The sequence below is a fragment of the Neopsephotus bourkii genome, unplaced genomic scaffold (assembly GCF_033783945.1).
Source record: "Neopsephotus bourkii isolate Nb327-2 ecotype Australia unplaced genomic scaffold, CSIRO-AGI_Nbou_v1 NB_1629, whole genome shotgun sequence".
Taxonomy (NCBI): domain Eukaryota; kingdom Metazoa; phylum Chordata; class Aves; order Psittaciformes; family Psittacidae; genus Neopsephotus; species Neopsephotus bourkii.
In genome coordinates this window covers 762,800-783,171 of record NW_026902104.1, presented here as the reverse complement: position 1 = coordinate 783,171, position 20,372 = coordinate 762,800, and the positions used below count along the sequence as shown (strand labels likewise).

The 20,372-nt window shown below is 42.5% G+C and overlaps 1 protein-coding gene across 4 annotated transcripts in view; it reads left to right on the top strand.

The window, feature by feature from the left end:
- The first annotated feature begins 5,240 nt into the window (after positions 1-5,240).
- Positions 5,241-20,372, top strand: part of ATP2C1 (ATPase secretory pathway Ca2+ transporting 1) — a 62,514-nt gene continuing 47,382 nt past the window's right edge. Inside the window, exons 1-2 of one of the 4 annotated variants that reach the window (XM_061373149.1) lie at positions 19,217-19,445; positions 19,938-20,088. In XM_061373149.1, coding sequence (XP_061229133.1) covers positions 20,083-20,088 — 6 coding nt within the window. In that variant the 5' untranslated portion in view covers positions 19,217-19,445; positions 19,938-20,082. Of the gene's footprint in view, positions 5,469-19,216; positions 19,446-19,937; positions 20,156-20,372 lie in introns of those variants that run through there. The other 3 variants (XM_061373151.1, XM_061373152.1, XM_061373148.1) reach the window with 3 other exon arrangements.

The following is a 20,372-nucleotide window of genomic DNA, read 5'->3' as shown; positions in this document are numbered from 1 at the left end:
GGAACATCTCTGGATAAGCACTGGGTCTGGTATTAATTAATGAAAACACCAATTAAGGTTTCTCATAAACAATCTGGAAGATAAAACCAAGCATGCTTTGATAGAATTTGTCCAAGTTGTAGCTATAGAAAGATTGATCAAGGGATTTTAGAGTAAAAGGCAAATTTTAAATAGAGCGAGATTTTAATTTAGATAAATGTTAAACAACGCACTAAAGGGTGACACTTTATAAAATGGAATCCTGCTGATTAGGGATCAGTAATGGAGGGAAGAACTTAGGAGAGTGGGTAACAAATGGGGCACAAATCCCAGTACCACAGAGCTTTAAAATGGCAACTAGCTTCCCTGGCTGTACAGAGAGCGAAAGGGAGGTCATTTGTAGGACAGTGGCCATAAGGATGTCAACTCTCTGTTTCTAGTGCAGCAATGCAAGTGTAGAGCTTCAACCTGTTACCCAGCTCCTTGATTGCGACCTCAAGTTTGGATGGTAAAGGAATAAAGCTTCTCAAAGTGATGCAGAGCTGACGGATGCGTGAACAGAGCCTTTGAGAAGCACATGAGCACACTGTGTGCCACTGGCAATCCACCTGTGAGCCATGTGGCACCTAATCTGGCACCCTGCATATGACCCAGTGATGCTGACTTCTGATGCATTCCCATACCAGGCAAAACGCAATGGGAGGGAGCAGCTTTGATCACAGAAAACGTGGCAGGGTGTAAGTGTAGAAGTCTCAGCCACCATCTACCATCTTAACCTGTTCCTGTGAGCTACAGAACTGAATTAGTAGTATCTTCTGACTGGTGGGGAAGGCTGGTCAACATGAATAATGCAACCAGGGAAAGAGCTTTTGAGCAATGGGTGCTCCTATTGAACCTTTTAGTTAGAGCTGTGGTCTTTCTAAGGGTGACTTCCATCTAGACTGGGGCCCTGGCAAAGCAGAGGCACCATTGCAGGCAGTTGCTTCTCATCACTTCATACCCTTGGGAAATTGGATGTCTCCAGGAAGAGAAGGGGGAAGCAAATTGCTTCGTGGATACGTGGGAGAGGTAAGAAAGAAAACTAATGTCAAACTCCTTTGGTGTCTAGGAGGAGTTATAGGCCAGATAACTGGTCAAACAGTTCTAAATAAGCCATTTGCATGAAACTTGTAGTAGATACAGTTATTTTTGTGTCTGTGTGAATGCCTCTACACAAGACTACTGTATTATGTTTGAGAAACATTATGAAAACTCAGGTAAATTCCTTCTTGCAGTGAAATCAAATATCATATTTTGGCACTGCACAATTTATACATTTGGGAATTGGTTTACTGGTGACATTTTCTAACTATTCTTTAATAGCATCTATTTTTACACAGAATCAATGATACAAGCATTTGCATGTGCTCAGGGCTTTTCTATAGTAATAGCTTGTAATTTCACAGTATATTAGAATAGCTGAGGTTGGAAGGGCCTCCTGGGAATCAACTAGTACAATATACTTGCTCAAAGCAGAGTCAGAAAGAGCAGGCTGCTTAGGACTGATTATGAGGTTCTGAATACCTCTGAGGTTGAAGATTCCACAATCCTTTGAGTAGCAGGTTCCAGTGTTTCATCGCTATTACAGTGGTTTAATAAATAAATAAATAATTTAGATGGAGCTTCCTGTATTTCAGTCTGTGCCCATTTCCTCCTCCTTTTACAAAGCACTCCTGAGAAATCTGGGTCCTTCATTTCAGTCCCTCAGGTAGTTGTGCACACTAAGATCCCTGAGTCTTCTCCAGGCTGAACAGTCCCAGCTGGCTCTCCTCCCATGATAGATACTCCATTCCCTTAATCATCTTTGCAGCTCTTTGTTGGACCTGCTCCAGTGTAACCATGTCTGTCTTGTACTGGGGAGCTTGTAACTGAACAAGGAACTGAAAATACCCTGTTTCATTGTAATCTTCGGAAATCTAAATCAGTGATGCATATTGAAGATGGTTTGCATGATTCAAAGTAAAATAGGAACCCATTCGAGTTTTAACTGGAATTGGATTAATATATCCTGCTTGCAGAACAGGAAATTAAACTAGTTTAAAATCCTACAGTAACAGCTATGCTGGAATTACTGTTATTTATCAAAGTAATAAGGGTGGGGGGAGATGGCAAAGAAGCAAATTCTTATTGTGACAGTACACAAACCCAAAACGCAACACTTACATTATACATAAGATATGCCTAAAGGATCCAAGGGCCATGGCTTCATTGGGAGAGAGAAATCTTGGCCCAATGAACTTTGAAAAGAAAGGTTTTGGAAGAGGAACCTTTGAGACACCAAAATGACAGGAGAAGATGACAAAGCAGCTCACAATGGGCAAGATCTTTCCAACTCCCAAGTTAATAGCAGCTTGCAATGAGTTGCAGGACAACGTCTGTATTTGTTGATCAGCACCTGATCATATGTGTTTTCTGGGTGGGGTTGCTGTGTGTATGAATCTGTATAGCTCTACATATATACCTGTATGGATGCATATATATGTGTTATTTTTTCACTCAATGCGAAGAATTTATTTAGTACAACAGAATCTGGATGCTGTTTGTGGATTTTGGCTGCTAGTGGAACATTTCATTACTATCATTACTATCAATAAAGGTAGGGGTTGTCTAATTGCTGCATGGGAGGTGCTAAATTCACCTTGACTAATACCGCATGTGTTAGCTGAACAAAAAGGTTAATGCTATTCTTGTTGATACTGGAGAGTTGCTATGCCAGGGCTGAGTGGTTTATTCTCTACTGCTTGCTGTTTTCTGAACATGGAATGGATTGTTGTTTTAGTATAAATTGGGTTCATTCCTACGAAAAGCTGGTGTTTAAATTTCTTTTCCTTTTAGATCTATTATGGCCTGAGAAGCCAGGGGATTTCTTCAACAATACCAGAGGGCACAAGAAGAAACTCTTCTTTCGGGCGTCAGAATGCCTGTTGGGAAATTTTTGTCACATTATTTGAAACCATAGAAAAGAGGACTTTTTGCTAAAACTCTTCAGCTAAACCATTCTGACAGTTGGTATGGTATGTTGAAAGCTTGCCTTTGCTTTCCTTGGCTTGTTACTGCCTTTCTCAAAGGGGGACAGAAGCGGGGGAGAACGTTAGTGACATGTACCACTGACATACTCTTGTTGGTGTGAGTTCTTCTAGTTAAGAGAGCCAGATTATACTTGACTGTTTCATCTCTGTTTCAATGAGGAATTTAAGGGGTTAGTAAAGAAAATGTAGACTTCTGATACTGGCCAAGACCAAGTTATGTAGATGATGCCCTCCCACACTTTTGAGGCTCCAGCTGTCTGGATTACTGGAGATGTCTCCCTTTGTGATAGGCATACGAGTTGAGTGTACACATGGCTGCTGAAGCACTGATATTAGACCAGCCTGAAACAAGCCTACTGATAAAGAGGTGGTCTGTTCCTCTGGAAGAGCTTGGTCATGCACTTCAGAGCTTTGCAAAGAAGCATCTTCACTGTGGTATGATTTTTCAGCAAATGCCATAAACCACTAACACTGTTTGTCTGTTCATTTTAAAGGGACCATTATAGCAAAGTGGAGCTCAATGCTTTCACCTACTTGAATCTTCTGGGCTTTTGTGTTCAGTTTTACTGTCCTTGTCCTTTTGCTTATAGCAATCCTGGCTTTGTAGAGCGTTTGCAATTAGAACTCTCGTGCTATGATATGTCACTGATCTTTATAACATTCCTCTGGCTTCACAGCAACAAGTGTATTTGACAGTTTCCAGCACTGACAACTACAGTTTTCTTTCTCTGCTCTTCAGGTGGTCAGAGCCACGCAAGTGCTGATGAATGTGATAAAGCACAGAAGCAGTGTTTCCGACTTAGCAGGGCTTTGTACCAAAATGAGGGCAGGAGAGGTATTGTGCCGAGTGCCCCAGATTGGCTGGCATCTCTGGACGGGAAGTGAAATGAAACCTGGAAGATGACCTTGTAAGCAGGCCTGGTGCCATCCAAACAGATGGGCTGAAGTACAAGCAGCCAAACAGTCATTTAAGAACACAAAATGAATTTGTTGATGGTTTCCAAGCATGAAATCTCAGAATGATTGCCTGTGTCAAGCCGCCACACTTGAAAGGGAGGATATGTGTGAGGAGTGCGGGATGAGCTAACGCTGAAAACAAACATGAAGATCTGCCTTGGAACCTTTCCTGGGTCCACTGAAAGCCGTGAGACCTAGAAGGGATGAGTGGGAGAAGAGTCCCTGCCACACAGATCACTTTCCATAGCCTGTGCTGACAAGGTAAAGGAATGATCTCCTTTTTCTTGCACAGATGTTGATGTGCAGGAGGCCTGCAACATTGCTCTGGCTGGTTACTCTTTGGCAGCTGTATAAAACCATCAGGACAAATTCTGTAGTATTAGCCAACCTCTAAATAAGTCATTATAGACAAAACTGTACCTTAGTAAAGATTTAAAAGGCTTGGAGTTAATCTCCAGTGGCTGCGGAGTTGTAGCGAGGACTGAATTGCCTCAGGGTAATAAGGACCCAGCTCCTCTCTGTGACTTTTCTGTGTGGACAACACCAACATAAACTTCTGTAACTCTAAACCTGAAGAATTTAGGATGGTAATTGGTGGAAATATGTTTTGCAGCCTATAGAAAAGCCAGGCAAACATGATTTGTCTATCAAAGGTCCAAGGTAGAGAAAGGCTCACTGAAAGAGAAATACGATGACTTGAAAGGAAATGAGTTTGCAGGTAAGATTTGAGGCAAAGCCTTCAGTTGCAAGCTAAGCTTTATCTGAGTTTACATTGTTATGCCCTGTAACTGGTGCCTTGCAGTTCCAGTTTAGAAAGTGGAGTATGAAAGAAAGCATTAATCTGGCTGAAATCCACGTAACAGGATTGTGCGCGAAACAAAAGTGAAATCAGTGCAGTCAGTGAACTACAGCTTGAGGAAGAGGGGGGAATATGCTATAAACAGCAGATTTCAAACCGCTTTACTGCAGCTGAACAAGCTTTAAGAGGCATTAGGATTTGTTCTTTGTAGCTAGAGAGGTAGGAGAAATCAGGACCTAGTCACTGTTATCTGATATTTGCAACAGAATATGCCTAACAGAAGCAGAGCTGTTAAATCATGCTGTCAGGGAAATGATTTGCATTCGGTAGAACTGCCCCTCAGTTCTTCCAGCTTGCGCTGCCCTTGTGGCACTTGAACACTGGTCATTTGTTGTAGACTCTGCATTTGATGTTTTGATTTTCACCAGTTGCTCTGCAGAAAAGGATTGTGCAACAGCTGAGGACTACCAGTCCTTGGGAAGAGGCAGAGAGCATGCATCCAGATCTCAGCCTCCAGACGGGGAAACCTCTGTAACTGTGCAGAAACTGCTTACATTATGGATAACCTGCTTCCCAAGTCCGTCTTCTCCTTTTTCATAAAGCTGCCTATCCATGCAGTGTGGAAACTGGTATCGACAGTGAAAGACAAGAGGATTCAAGCGAAGGTAAAGGAAATGACAAACTAACAAACAAAACCCTTCAGCTGTAACCCTGTGGGTGACCTGGCTCTGCCTTAAAGGGAGAGGATTAAAGTTTAGCTGCGCTGTTTTGTAAATGTCAGTGTCTGGGTGTAATGGCTACGTTTGAGCTTTTGAGAGCTCCCTGACTGAGAACATTTGCCCTGAGAACAGACAATTTTTGATTCTGAGGAAATTACTGGACACTTAAAGCACTTGGCAGCTGAGACAATAAAGCTTTAAGTAGCCATTACCCGTCTGTTAAGGATCACAAAAATCCATATTTTACTGCTGTCAGGAGGTGATTTCAGTGTAATTCCACTTCATCTCCATCCTAGCTGGCTGAAGAAACCGTTAAACTTCCTTTTACTTTGGCTCATCTTGAACCTGCTTGTTGCATTAAGGAAGTTATATCTGAGAAACTGAATTCCTAACCATGTTTATAAAATAAACCATATTTCTTTTCTCGACTCTTCTGCCCTGTTGTTGTCTAGGAGATGTTTAGTTTGACATCAGGTATAGGGACTGGTCAGTATTTGGGCCCTTTGCCATGTATATCTGTGTTAAATAGAAGGTTGAATTCTTGGCAGTAGGGCTTGTAACTTCGCTTCTTAAATGGTTTGGTAGATTATGATTTCAACAAATTGTTATCTGAAGCTGTTGCTGTTTCACAAGGAAATGAAAGCTGTAAATGGAGGGGGAAAGGTGGGGGGGAGAGAAGAGAGGTGACTGGTCGGGAATGGGACATTGCCGAGTTACTATGCTTTTTCCCTCAATATATGCTCAATATTAAGCTATATGACGAGAATTCAGAAGAAGCCTACAACAAGCTGAAATTCTGCCTGCTTTTGCAACGGTTGAACTTCTTTGTGCTTGGAGCCCTAAATGCTGTTGAAAAGCTTCTGGAAATGAGAGCTCAGCCGGCAGAGAGAGGCACATTCCTTTGACATGATATATTTTGGAGGAAAAAAAATATACCAGGGGGTGGGGGAAATCTGCTTTTCCTGTTTTGGAGCAGTCATGTTCACTATTTTCTTTCTTATTCCTAATGTTTTCACAATGGCTAGCAGCTCAAGTGCTCCATGCTTAAAGAAACATCATTAGTTCTCCTTGGGTTTGTTCCATGTTGTCAGGGCTGATAGACACCAAACACTAACATTTGCTTCTTTACTCTACAAACGCTTACAGGGTGGGAAGTGCAGTTGAGCTCAGCAGGTTACCCTGCATGGTGCTGAGAATAAGCTTTTTATTTCTGAGGATCACATTCTTTTACCTACCAGGGTAAACATTTGGGATTGTTTGCTTAGTACTGGCTCTCAGTGCCTTTTAATAAGCATAATCAGAGGATGCATGCTTTTTCTTTGAGGGTTTTTTGTTGTTTTCTCAATAGTCAGCAATTAATGATCTCAACAGACACTAAAGCTCAGGAGAACTGATGGATTCATGCTGGCTGTGCTGTTGTCATGCTCTGCTCTGATAGTTTTTCATCTGATGTGCATAGTGCTGCTTCTCCAGTCACAGAGGCAAAAATCACAAGGATGCAGGCAGGCCTAGTTGGCTAATACCTTGTGAGTTGTTCAAGGCTTGTCCTGCCAGGTGAACGTCAGAGGATGCATAGACCAGTTATAACTTGACCATTCACTGCTGGAATTGAATGATTTAAGGAGCAAACTGTAAGTTGATGCTAAATTTAATCGTTCTGTTTGTGTAAGGATGTGAATATCTTCAGGGCAATGTACTTCTGGCACTGCTGCTCCAAACTGCTGGAAGAAATCCATTTAAACAAAACAAGCATCTATGTGGTGATTAGCATGTTAGTCCCAAGACACAAAGCTTTATCAATACAAAATCAACTGAATGTGATGCTGCTATTCAATCCCCATTACATTGCCTGATACTACGCCGGAACGTAATCAGGCTTGCTGAAGACCTGCTGTTCATTGTGATGCTCCAGAAAAGATAAACATCCCAGGAGACTTGTTCACTGATCAAACATGAAATACAACGTTAAAATAAGTGTAATGGTTTCAATCTGAGGTCAGCTTTGCATCCTTGTTTCATTCAATGGGTTGTATTTTACTGCGGGAAGTAGACATCTAAAGGTTTTGTTTACCTACTTGCTTAGAAACCGATTGTCAGAGCATTAGGCATCAAATATTCCAGTAAACCCTAAAGCTGTGGAATAAATGTGTGTTGCTCAGAAACAATAGCTTCTGACAATTAGCATGGAATATTATGAAACTCAAGAGATAAGCAGATAAGAAGGACGGGTACAGAGAAGGACATCCAGACTTACACTAAGAAGGATAAACTTGGTTGCTTCAGGTACACAGTATGGTTTAGGAAGACTATTTCTATCCTAACAGTGTATGACATGTTTCCTTTCTTGGAAACATTTCTTACCTTCTGGAACAATTTCTTCCTGAACACACCAGGCCTGGAAGCATGGACTTTGTGGAGTATCGGTATGATCCAGTAATGGAATTATTTATGATTTTTGAGATTTCCTCTCCTATTTTAAACTCATATTGAATGATTTAAGGCACAAAAATCTGCAAGTATAGCAAGCCTTATAGAAGCGTTATAAAAAAAGTGGTTATGGCTACATGGTAAGAGTTTCTTTGAGAATAAGTGACATTTTACCAGTCTAGTTGAGTTTAGGAGGTTAATTCTGGTTAAATAAGGCTTTTATCTAGACCTGTATAGCTATTTCTTATGGGAATATGTATTTTTAAGAGTAATTCTTGTTGAATTCTGTACACTGAATTTTTCCATATTATTAAGTTCTTAAAAGGTATGAGGTATTTAATATTCACTCAGCCTGAGTAAGGGAATGAATGACACGATGTCTTAGGATGTAGAACTGCCATTGACAGGGGAAGTAACCTTTTTACTTGTAACTTAATAAAAAAAGCTCCAAATAAAAATGGTAATGAATGAACTTAGAAAATATAGTCAGGAATACACCAGAGAAAAGGTGAAAATCCAGTTTATGTGTTGATATGATTACTGCTTTTTTGGGGGCTGGCAGATCTAAAGCCTTGTGAATTGTAACCTTGGAAGTGACTGCAAGCAACCCTGGAACAGCTCTGAGTAGCCCTGGAAATAAGTTTTCCTTGGTGACTTTGCAATGGGTTTGTGGTTTTAATGCCATAAACAAGCCAACTTACCCCAGTCAGCTCCACTTCTGAGTATTTAAATCAGAAAGCTTTGTTTGCTCCTATTGATAAAGCCATGGTATAGCTATAAACATGCCAGTTATTTTGTCAGACATAAAAGGCCTGTTATTTCGAGGTGTTTAAGAGGCCTCTCTGGTTAGATAAAATGCAATGGGAAGCATTTATGCAGCTTGTTTAATGGTGTCTATGCTGGGAGGGTTATGTCCTTTCCTTGAAGTAATTTCTCAATTCATTTGGGAAAGTGAAAACCCACCAAAATTCTGCCTTTGTTGAGTGTCCCTGAATCAGTGTTTGAGGAAATGACTTTTCAAGAGCATTGTAATGCTACCTCTTTCCAAAACATGGCCGTAAAACTTAGACATCCTGTTGAAAATTCCAGTGTGACCCAGATAAAACCACAGGATGCTTTTTTTTTCCTTTACAATTGGCTTCCAAAAGGTATGTGATTCATGATAAAATGGAGGAGCCATTGTTCTGTGCTGAGAAACCACCAGCTTTCCTGCTGAATCCTAGCAGTAAATAGGCACATCTTGCAGCCCTTCCAGCCCAGCCTCTCCAAAGTTATTTCTGAGCTACACACCAGCCACAAGATGAATGCTAAAGTGATTTCTCCAGCTGAGAGTTCTATGCCCAAGAGTGATACCATCAATGAGCTTCTCTACATGAGTATTAACAGATGGGGTTTGACCCATTAGAGAAACCACCAAACGAATTCTGGGAGTCCAGAACTGAGGCAGCACAGATCTTGTACATCATGCTTGGCATTGAGAGTATGTATGTCTTCAGCAATTAATACAACTGCTTTGGCAAAACCCTTTTTAGCCTCTTTGCTGAAGGAAATGAGCTGCAGTAAGCAGGGATTGTAAGTGTTGAACTTCTGCCTTTCTGACAAAAGCAAAGAGGAGCTGGGGTCCCTTAGGATCTTGAAGAACTTATCTAGCTGCTTATGGACTGTGGCAGCTCTTAATTACTCAAATCCTTGTTTTAAAGAGTTGAAAACTTCTTAAACTAAATGGTCAATGCTTATTTATGTTTTGGAGTTGAAGTTTGAGGTGGGCTGCTGAAGAATTCTTACATCATTGACATTAAATAGGATTGCATTACATTCCCTGAAATACTGTTTTTCAGTTAGGCACGTTTAGCAACACTGCTGTCACCTCGATCAAGTATGGCCAGGTTCTTCGCTTAGGCCAGTATAATGACTGGATGGCTGCTGATGACAACGGTTGCTGGAACAAGCTGGGGAATGGGGCGGGCTGGCTGCCACTTCTGAGATGCAGTAGAATGAAAAACCCTAACAGAATAGGCTGTGCAATAGAAAGCTTAAAGAAAGACTAAGCTCAGCTTTGAAAGCATTATTTGAGTAACTGGTAGAGCAGTGTAAATAACCACAAGCATGTCAAGGCTTGTAAATAACCACAAGCATGAAGGCCAAGAGAGAAGATCTCAAAACTAAGATATATTCCTTTACTGTAGCTTTACTTGTGTACAAATAAAATGAGTAACTTTTGATTTAAATAATTTCTGCCCCATCCCACTGTTTTTCCCCTTTTCAAGTTGAATAAGTCTGCCAGATACAGATGGATTTGATTTAATTTACGGGACCTTTGTGTTAGCATTTCTAGTACCATGGGAAGACAAGAAACTCACTGAAATTTAGGCAGCATTTAAAGTTCTGAGACGGTCAAACAAACCAGATGTTTGTGATTCCTGTTTTCTTAATGGAATTTCTTCAGCTATGCCCTGGCAAACTAATTTATCACACCATGTACTGAACATGTGCTACAATTAAGAGGTACTAGGCTCATGTGCATTCAGCAGCATATGTGTATATTCACAATTCTCCCCAGGAAATGAGACAGAAATATAGCAGCCCTAATATTTAATCATTTTATAAAATTAATTGGAGCAGAAAATGCCTAAGAGGCATTCTAAAAAGCCAGCTGAAAATACTTGTGAATTCTGGAAATCCTAGGACTGTCAATCCTAACTATTACAAAAATGATACTGCCTTTCAGATTCTTATTTCCTTCCAGAGAAATTCCCCTTGGCCTTTCTAGTCAAGTTTTGAGGTTTGTGCTTTCAAGATTTCCTATGCAGCTAAAAGGATTAGAAACCTTTTTTGGCATATGCAAGCATCTTTGACAGAACTGAGCAGTTCCATGAACCAGCGTTGTAGTATCGAAGGATATGGTATGAAAACCCAGGAACTGCAACTGATGTTAGCACAGCAGTATTCTAGGAATCAGGCTTTTGGTTGTAGCCTTTCTCTGGTGTTCATGCCATGCCTCTTCCTGTGGATGCAAAACAAATGCCATACAGTTTCTAATAGGCTACTATAGCCTGAACTCAGTTCTTAAGACAAAGGGAGGAATCTGAATTAAGTGACAGCAATCTTGATAATAGTGGGGGCCTTTCCTAGTAACGTGTGGTTACTTTCAATGAGGACTAACATAAAAAAACCCACATGTATTTGCAACCATCCTATGTATAGGACTCGGAAGTGCTGGCATCGCTGTTAGAAGCTTTTAAAAGACCTGAACAAATATCATGTAGTTGCTTTTTGAGTTAAAGTGCTTCAAGAGGCACTGTGTTTGAGCAGGGCTAATTTTAATGGAAGGACAGGATCTCACGCCACAGCTATTTAAAAAGGTTGAATGGAATTTCTGTCACAAATGACTACATGTAAATGTAACAAAAAGAGCTCTGCTTTCAAGAGAAATGATTGTGAAGCTTCTGTACCTGCAGTAAACCTGAAATTCCTTAGAAAATATCCTACTAAAAAGTTCCTGTTGGGATCAGAAGCCGTTATGTGCAGGCCTAGGACTTGGTGGGAAAATGGTGGGTTTCACTTTGACACAACCTGCACAAGAAAAGGTTATTTTAAAGGTTTTGGCAAATCTAAAAAGGGACCTTATTTTTTCAGTGTCAGAGGCTTCCAATGATAGCTTTATTTTTACCTCTGGATGGATGATTTTCCACACGTCAATGAGTGGTGCATCAAGCTTTTACAGCTTGATATCCTTTTAGTTCAGCATATTAAGTAAGGCACAGAGATATGGCTGGAAAGATAGATTATTAGATATAACCTAATGATAGGTAAACTAATGATGGATTTAAACATATAAATTTATGATTAAGTAAATCATAGATATGATAGGAATAATAGAAATATAAAACATAAGACATATCTGATGCAATATAAACTCACGACAATTATATATGAATACATCTTATCACAAGATACTAGAAACTTCTGACCTTAAATTTATTATATGAAATATGTAAGAAATCTGATAGAAATCATGCCTCTAACTAGCTATAAACAGATTGAGGGCAATTTTAAAGTATTATGTGGAATCTTTAGGGTTATAATTTATTTTAAACTGAACTTCAAATAGTCTATCACTACCAGTAGTCTATAAATGGGGTTGTAGCCTCAGAACTCCTCAACAGATCTGGATTATATTGGAGTCCCTTAAAGAGGGAATGGGAGCTGCCTAATATTTTTACTGAATTAGAAACATTTATCTCCTTCGGAATAGGCAGTGGGCATGCTCAGTTTGTACAGAATGTCCCCACTAACCAGATGGTGGGGAGGAGGGCAGACGGCACAAGTTTCAACTCTTCTTAAATTAAACCCCCCTTTGGTGCTTCTTGGCTTGTTGCAGATGCACAGAATGCAACTGACATTAGTCACTGATTTACTGAAAGGGATAAAGGAGGGCCCTTTTAACCCTCGCATTGTGACAGGCTGGTGGAATATACCCTCCCGATTCACCTGGGATTGTCCTTCCCATATCCACTCTTGCCAATTGCAGTTGGGGCTGTAGCCAACCCTTGGTGATGCACAGACTTGAGTATGTGATCTATTATTTAATCTAAGAGTTAAGCTAAAGATGGTGATGTTAGTGGAAAAATATTCTAGCACCTGTTTCCAAGACAGACAGGAGCCTTTTTGTGCTGCCATGGATGGTTGGTTTCTAATTCCCTTGTGCTAAAGTTTGATATTCATCAGCAATGGCACTGAAACACCTCTGAGCACTTGCTGTCCTAGCCCAGGTTGGTGTAGCTGGGTAGGGAAACAGGTCAAAATGCCCTTGTTAAATCTGGGTATTTTTACTAAGTGTACTCACTGTGTTTCTAAGTGTTTCATAAGCTGTTTGTACAGTTTGTATTCCTCTCCTTGCAACCTTATTTAAAGAAGCAAGAATGCTCTTTAAAACAGATTTAGCCTTTCAATATACCGCTTGGGGTTTTAAGGTTAGGGGTCTTTTATGCTATAGCACATAGTTGCAATAGAAGCATGCTACATTAATTGCTTTTATCAGTAACCTCTCCCAGCTTTAAAAACATGACCTCAGACCACTCTTTAAGACAGAAGGGAGGAACAAACCCCTCAAAATACTTTACTTCCATTTACATACACACAGCAGTAACTCTGAAAATAAAAAGGTAAGTGGAATGTGAACAAAAGTTTGGAATGGATTTCTCCCAACCCGAAAAGCTGCTGCACGCTTTCACTTGATTTCTTTGGCTTTGAGTCTGAATCAAATGACACTTCAGTGTTGTATCAACCAAGTTACCTTACTCTTGCCAGGAGCTAATACCTTGTAGCTACATAAACATCTGTTTACTAACTGCCAGGTCATTACTGAGTTTTACCTTCACCCCGTTTTACCCCCACCAGTAGTCCCGAAAAAGGATTTCCAAGTGCCAAGAGACTTGGCAGTGTCACTTGTCTGTAATATATGCAGCATTCCTGAAATTCCTGGGACATTAGCCTTGACTAAATTCAAAGTACTTCACTACCACTGCTTTTTTAACTGCTGATAGTTTCATTGTTGAAATGTGTTTATTGTCCATCACAGGAAAGCTGTTTCAACACTTGCATCTTGCGATCATGTAACTGAAGTATTTGAAAAGGAAATGGGGTATTCTTCTTTCCCATTTAATGGACTGCAGTAATCCTAAGAAGAGACATAAACTTTTCCTAGGGAACAGTTTTCCACCTTCTGCTATACTTGGGCCATAACATGACTGTAGCTGCAGCTGACAGCGCAGAGGAGCGGTGCCTTTGTCCTGTAGCAGACATGCGACAAGGCATGTTGCCTGCCTCAGCTAAGACTTCCTATAGTCACTTGCTTCACAGCACATTCCAATTACAGAGCCCAGTCTCCTTGGATGTGTCTCTTGGCTGGCTTTTACAGGCAACGGGAAACCAGCTCTTTTACTGCACAAAAGGAGTAGGATTGTCTCTGGAAATGTGAAAGCTCAGTGGACAGGATAGAGGCACTTCTGAGAGCTTCCCCATTAGTAACAGTCACCTTTACTGCAGTAGTCAGCTTTGAAAACCATCACTGAGGGTAAAACAGAAACAGCAGAATAGCTCTGTATGCCCTCAATGAAGGGAGGTGAAAGCTCTATGGAAAATATGCCAGTAATGTTTTTAACTGTTTCAAAGTGGTGCTGCTGAAGGAAGAGAGTGGGGGGTGAGTGTGGATTATATGGGATAAATGCAAGGTATCGCAAATTATCCAAGATGAAATACAGGTTTGACGCAACAGTTGAGCGCTATGGTCAGAAAATCAATTCCTTTAGTCTTTCCCTGAAGAACAGGTTATTCTGGAATGCTCTGAGAGTGTATGTTCACAACAGCTCAAGCTAACCTAAGGCTAGAACTCCCATAGGCCCACTCCCATAGCCCCATCATTGCCCCAGACTGCCTCCCTGCACCACTTCTGTGAGTTCAGCCTTTTTTGAGGTAGCTTTCTTCATAGCTGGATCAATCCCCCTGAGCTGGGTTACCAAAAGATGACAGTGTCAGGGCCAGCACATGGGAAGCACAAAACAGAGCATCGGTGAACGGAGAATCACAAAAGCTTGGGTCCGTATCAATTTCAGCTGCTGTGGTGCTGCACCGCCTCCCTGAACGTCAGTAAGGATGCGGTTTAGGGATGGGATGAGAGGGTTAAAGTTAACGGTGTTTTAAAAATTGGTGAAGTGTAATTTAAGGCTGCCATAAACCTTAATTAGCATAATTGCACAGTGTCAAGACAGGGCTCAACTAAAGTCATTTGAAAATGTAGCTACGTTTCTTACATCTTAACATGCTCAGAGCTCTAAAATTAAATGAGCACTTGTTTCCTCTGGGGAAAAGGTATCATTTTTCTTCTTTTAAATCTAGTGGATGGCTTTTGTGTGTGTGTATGTATGCATATACACACACATATAAAAACATTCACACTTCAGGTGGTATTACCACGTATTTTCCTCTGGAAAATTCTCTCCGGAGATGAGATGATTGCTTCTATCAGCGATCGGTTGAACAGCATGGATGGAAAGGATGTGAGGAGGAACCATGCAATGCAGGCTTTACCAATGACACATGCCTTTTAAACTGTGTAAAGGAAGAGCTCAGCATCATCCTTCCCCTGTCCTGACTCCAGCCATACAAGTACCCTGTAGAGGACTGTAAAAGCACTGGTGAGTTTTTGACAACAAGATGAAAGACAACGAATAATGAGATGAAATCAAATGAAAACCCATCTTACCAGAAAGTCTTCTTTTCTTCCAGAAAAGCTAATTTCTGCTCAGTGTATTGAGGACAGCTTGAATTATACCTAAATTAAGCAAATAGTTGAGAAGCCTGCTTTGACAGAAGGATCGCGTATTAACCTTTTCTGCCCCAAACTGAAATGCTACAGAAAGCTTTGTCCATGCTAAAACACTACTGATGGTTACTATAATGTATAAATAAACTGTCCATGAGATTAACAAAAGCTGTAGAAGATTTCATTAGCATTGCTTGACACTGACAGAGTTTAAACAAATGCATCTTTAAAAGGATCTGGAAGCTCACTGCAGAGCAACAAGTATTTCAAGTGCTGTTAGAGTCTGAAAAGCGACTTGAACAGACTTCCAGATCTCCCATCTGTGAGCCATGCAGTTATAGGTATCTTTGTTATGTTTAAAATACATTTTACTACTTCTGGTAGCGCTGTAGCACATGGGAGTAGTTGAGATGAAGTTGAATTTATTGTGACCATGAAGACTAAATTAAACTGTGCATGGCAGGGGGGTTGGAACTAGGTATCTTAAGGTCCTTTCCAACTCTATTCTATGATTCTAAACTTGAAGTTAAGCTTGCATATAACCATGCTGCAGGTTAGCGGCTATCTGCTCAATGCCATTAGACCAAATTCTCTGTTCTTCTCTTCCAATTGATCAATGGTACTATCTGCAATGCCACACATTTATTATCTTTTAATTTTTCCAAGCCTTCCAGAGGCCTTTAACTCTTCTGAGTTAAAACCAACCCCTTTTATCAAGCCACTGGTTTCCAGCCCTCAATGCCTAGAGGAGCACATGAAGTACTGAGAGCTGCAGTACCTTTTGGTGCTCCCCACACCTCTTCCACCATGTTGGCTGTGGCAGAATAACCACTCCTGATTCAGAGAAGTCTCTAGTTACTGATTTGCATCAGTTCCACATTGATTCCAGTGCTTTGTCAGTCTGATTCTGAGATAACCTGCTGGCTCCCTGCTGCTGATAGCTACTCGCAGAAGGCAAGGTCTGACTTGGGCATCAACAGGAGGCAAAATAGAAGTCTGTGGGGAAAAGGATGGGGGTGCGGGGGGTGTGTGGTGCTGGGGTTGACAGGATGACAGGAACTCTTCTTGATGCAGAAGATTAGGATCGTGTTGTGTGGCATTTAAACCTGACAACACCGAGAGAAGGAGAGTGCCTAGGGGCTGCTTAAGCTGGCTTTGAACACACATGAAACTCTGTTCTCCTAAATACAAACCTAGTATCAGCAGGTTGACCTGCTTTTTTTAGGGAGTTTTTAAGGTCTGTGAACTAGAAAAGGGAAAACTGGTGTTCTAACAACATCCAGTCTTTTTTCCCCAAATACCCATCACTATTGCATATCCTTTCAACTACTGTTTATGTGAAGTTTAGAGATGGCTTCCCTTTGCATATTTGAATTTGTGTATGTTCTTCTAATTCATGTATGTATTTTTACTGCAGTTATTCCCTTGTGGCTAGACATGTTTGCTCATTGGGTAATCATTCAGAGGAGCATTTAACTGCAAGATTTTTTTATAGGATTAAAAAAAGGTAAAACAAATCCTATTCTAACAGGATTATTTCCCACAACCAGGGAAGCTGTGAATGCTCCATCCTTGTTGGTGTTGGACAGAGCCTTGGGTGATATGGTTTTGTGTGAGGTGTCCCTGCCCATGGCAGGGGGGTTGGAACTGGATGATCTTAAGGTCATTTCCAACCCTAACTATTCTGTGATTCTGGTTTGTGAGTACAGCTGGCTACAACCGGTTCCTGTAAGCAAAGCCCTTTAATTTCAGACTTCATCTCCACAGTCATATTCTAATAACATTTCTTTGGTTTGCCAAATAATGCCTTTGCCACACTCTTTAATGAGGCTTCCTGAAGACACTAGCGCTGTCCTGATACACTCTTGTGTATCAAGCTCACATTAAGGTCAGGATTTTTTAAGCAGCAATATTTAGCAGCAGATGGAGATAAAATACTTTGAGCATTGTTTATTAAACAGCTACTGTTTGTAGGTGTAGGGTATGGCAGAAGTAGCAATATGATCTTCAAGGATGGATACAGTCCTGGTATAATGCAGAAGAGGCACTTCCCAGCTGCCTGGCAGCATTACAGCTGTGTATGGTTGGTGTAAAGAGATTAAGCTCCAGAGATGAAGATTTCTCAGCTGCCACTATACAGTAGGGCTTGATTTTGACTTTTTTTTCCTCTTTTAAGACACATGAACACAGGATGTCTCTGAGCAGGCAGACTTCATCACAGATATTAAGACCTTGATGGGTCTAGTTGTGAACAGTTCAATAGTGTTCAAGAACAATTTCCTCCCCAAAACTCTTCACAAGTAAAGTAGTCCAAATATCCTATGGATGTGAACAGTATTAGGGCCTACAGGCTTTGTGGTTTTGTCTTCATGAAAGTATTTATGTAACTTTTTCATCTTTAATAGTAACATCTGATACGGAAAGCAAGAGCTACCTGTGTTTTTAATAAAGTAACTGTTTTCTGCATCAGTTTTGTGTTGAAGTTGAGGCATCATAACTAGCATCACAACAGCTCAACACGGTTCTTTGCTTCCCTTACAAACAAGTTAACGTAAGCAGTATCTTGGGGAAAAGTCATTGCTCCAATGGCAGTGCTACCTACTTGTAGTGGGTATTTCAAAGAGTAACCATGGAGATACTCAAGTAACAAGGCAACTATATAGGACAGGTCAGAAACTGTGCATAAAGTATTCCCCCATTTAACCCGCTTCTTGTCATCTTATTTTCCTGAATGCAAATATCTACTTTAAAGCAGCACTTGTAACTCTGCTTTATGTCTCAAAACATACTCACAAATCTGTATTATTCTAGCACTCAAGCAGATTTACCTTCAAAAGAAGCAAGCATGCTCTTTAACTTATGCTTATTTAGCAGAGGGATTCAAGAGACATGCTATTATGGGTTGGGAGATTTCATTAAAATGCTTAAAATCTGGTTCCGTAAAATGCTTCTTATGAGCTGACACTGATTTTGGTTTCTGCTGCTGCTTAAGGAAAGCAAAGCCAAGGTGGTGTCAGTGTAATTGTACCTCTCGGACCATGTTGTCATGCTTCTTTAGTGATAGGGTGTAAAGCCTACGATTAGCATGTCACCATTAGATTTTGACCTTGCAAATCAAAAGGCATTTTATCCTTACTCCGGTATCATACCTTAAATGTAACATTTATTATCTCAGGAAATCACTTTTATTTAAAGACTTCCCCAGGATCAGAGCTCAGCACTGGCCCTGTAGTTTCAAATAACATTCCTTTGGTGGCTAGGTGAACATACTGGAATTGGTAAAGCATTTTTTCCCACCCCAACAACTAGTGATATGAGCCATTGGACTGGTAGCTAAAAAGGGGGTTCAAAAGTAGCTACCTTCAATGTTTTTGTATTGAGTCGGGGCTTTTTTGGCTGTCATTTGAAAGAACATCTGAGTGGGACTACAAATCCCGGCTGGGTGTATACTATATGTATGTGTCTCTGTATGTTCGACGCTGGTTTCATACATGCACCGCTCCGCAGACACGCAGTACAGGGGCTCTGCACCCACTTAGGGCACTGCTCCTCCACGGCCGGCCCCCTGGGCCCACTCCGGCTCCCATGCTGGCGCAGAGGCCATGCTCGGCAGGGCCGAGGCGGGTCCGCTTGGCGTGAGCGCTCCGGTAGAGCCCGCGCCGGTAACACCTCACACCGTTTAACGGCTCCACCTTCGCCGAGTAACGTCCTCCTGCCAGGCAGGGAGGTGAGGAGACCTCCGCACCGGAGGCACCCCCGCAGCGGCTGCGGCGTTTAAACGCGTTCCATGACGGGGGTCCGGAGATAAAGGGGATAAAGGACAGCGCACGGAGCGCTGCCTCCCACCCTCCGCGGTCGGGAGAAGGGAGCATTGGGGCGCAGGCGTTGAGTGGTGATGGTGGCGGTGGCAGTGCCGCCTGCCCGCCCGCTCGCCCTTCCTTCCGCTGCCGTGCCCCGCCCCGTCCGCTGCCTCTCCCGCCGCCCGCGGAAGTGAGCGGAGCGGGATGCGGCCGTGCCACCGGCTCTGCTGCTGCCGCAGCCGTCCCGAGCCACGGAGGTGAGCGGCGAGGCGGCAGGGACGAGGCAGCGGCTACAGAACTGCTGCCTGCGCCTCTCCCTCCCCTTCACACCTCCACCGGCGCCCTGCTTCCCGCGGCGGCCTGCGCCATAGGGTGAGCGGGCGGGGCCGGGGCGGCTGCTGAGGGAGCCGCGGGGGGTGCTGCGGGGCGGGCGGGGGTCGCCGAGCTGCGGGGAGCCGGCGCTTTCCTCGCTGCTCCTCTTCGGCCGGGCGCTGAGGGGACGCGGTGCGGGCAGAGCAAGGCAGGGCTCGGGGGCAGCGGTGGGACTTGGGGTGAGCGTTTATTTTTAGGTGCGGGGCGTTCGTTCCGTGCGGAGCCCCTCCCCGGGCGGGACGAGGCTGTTGGAGGCGAGGGGGGAGGCGGTGGCGGCACTGCTCTGTGTTGCTGTAGGTGCTGGGCAGCTAATCCTAATCCTTGGGGGCTGCCTGCTGACAGCTCTGCGGGCTCCATGGATGCGTGTGGCTGCTCCGCGCTGGCGTGCGTGGAAAGGCGGTGGAGACCGCAGGGTTCGGCTGCTGTGGGGCTGCTATTTTTAGTTTCGAGGCTTTTTTTCCCCCTCTTTTAGCGCAGATGTTTCTCTTGCAGATGTTGCTGCAGGTGGGGGCGAAGGGAGCAGTGTGATTGCCTGGGATCTTGGGGCATCTCTGTCTTCACCTTTCAGCTCCCGCTCCGGTGCTGCTGTTGCTAGAGACTTTTGTAACTATCGACTCAAGTACGCTTTCGATGGAAAATGAAGGTAAAGGTCTCATCAGACATTGGAGCTAAGAGGATTTGTGCATGCAATTTGGTGACAACTCCTACCGGTGCGTGTGTATGTTTTACTGCTCCAGGGGCTTGCAGGGTTGCTGTGCTGTGTTAATCTCGTGGTAGGAGTTTTGCTCTGCACTCTGTGGTTTAAGACGTGTAGGACCACTGCTTTTCTTCATTTGTGGTGCTGCTTGTCAAGGCAATAATCAGTTTTGTTCTGTCCTGGCTGATATGCAGAATATCTCTTGTGTGTTTTAGTGGGTTTGGTATGGA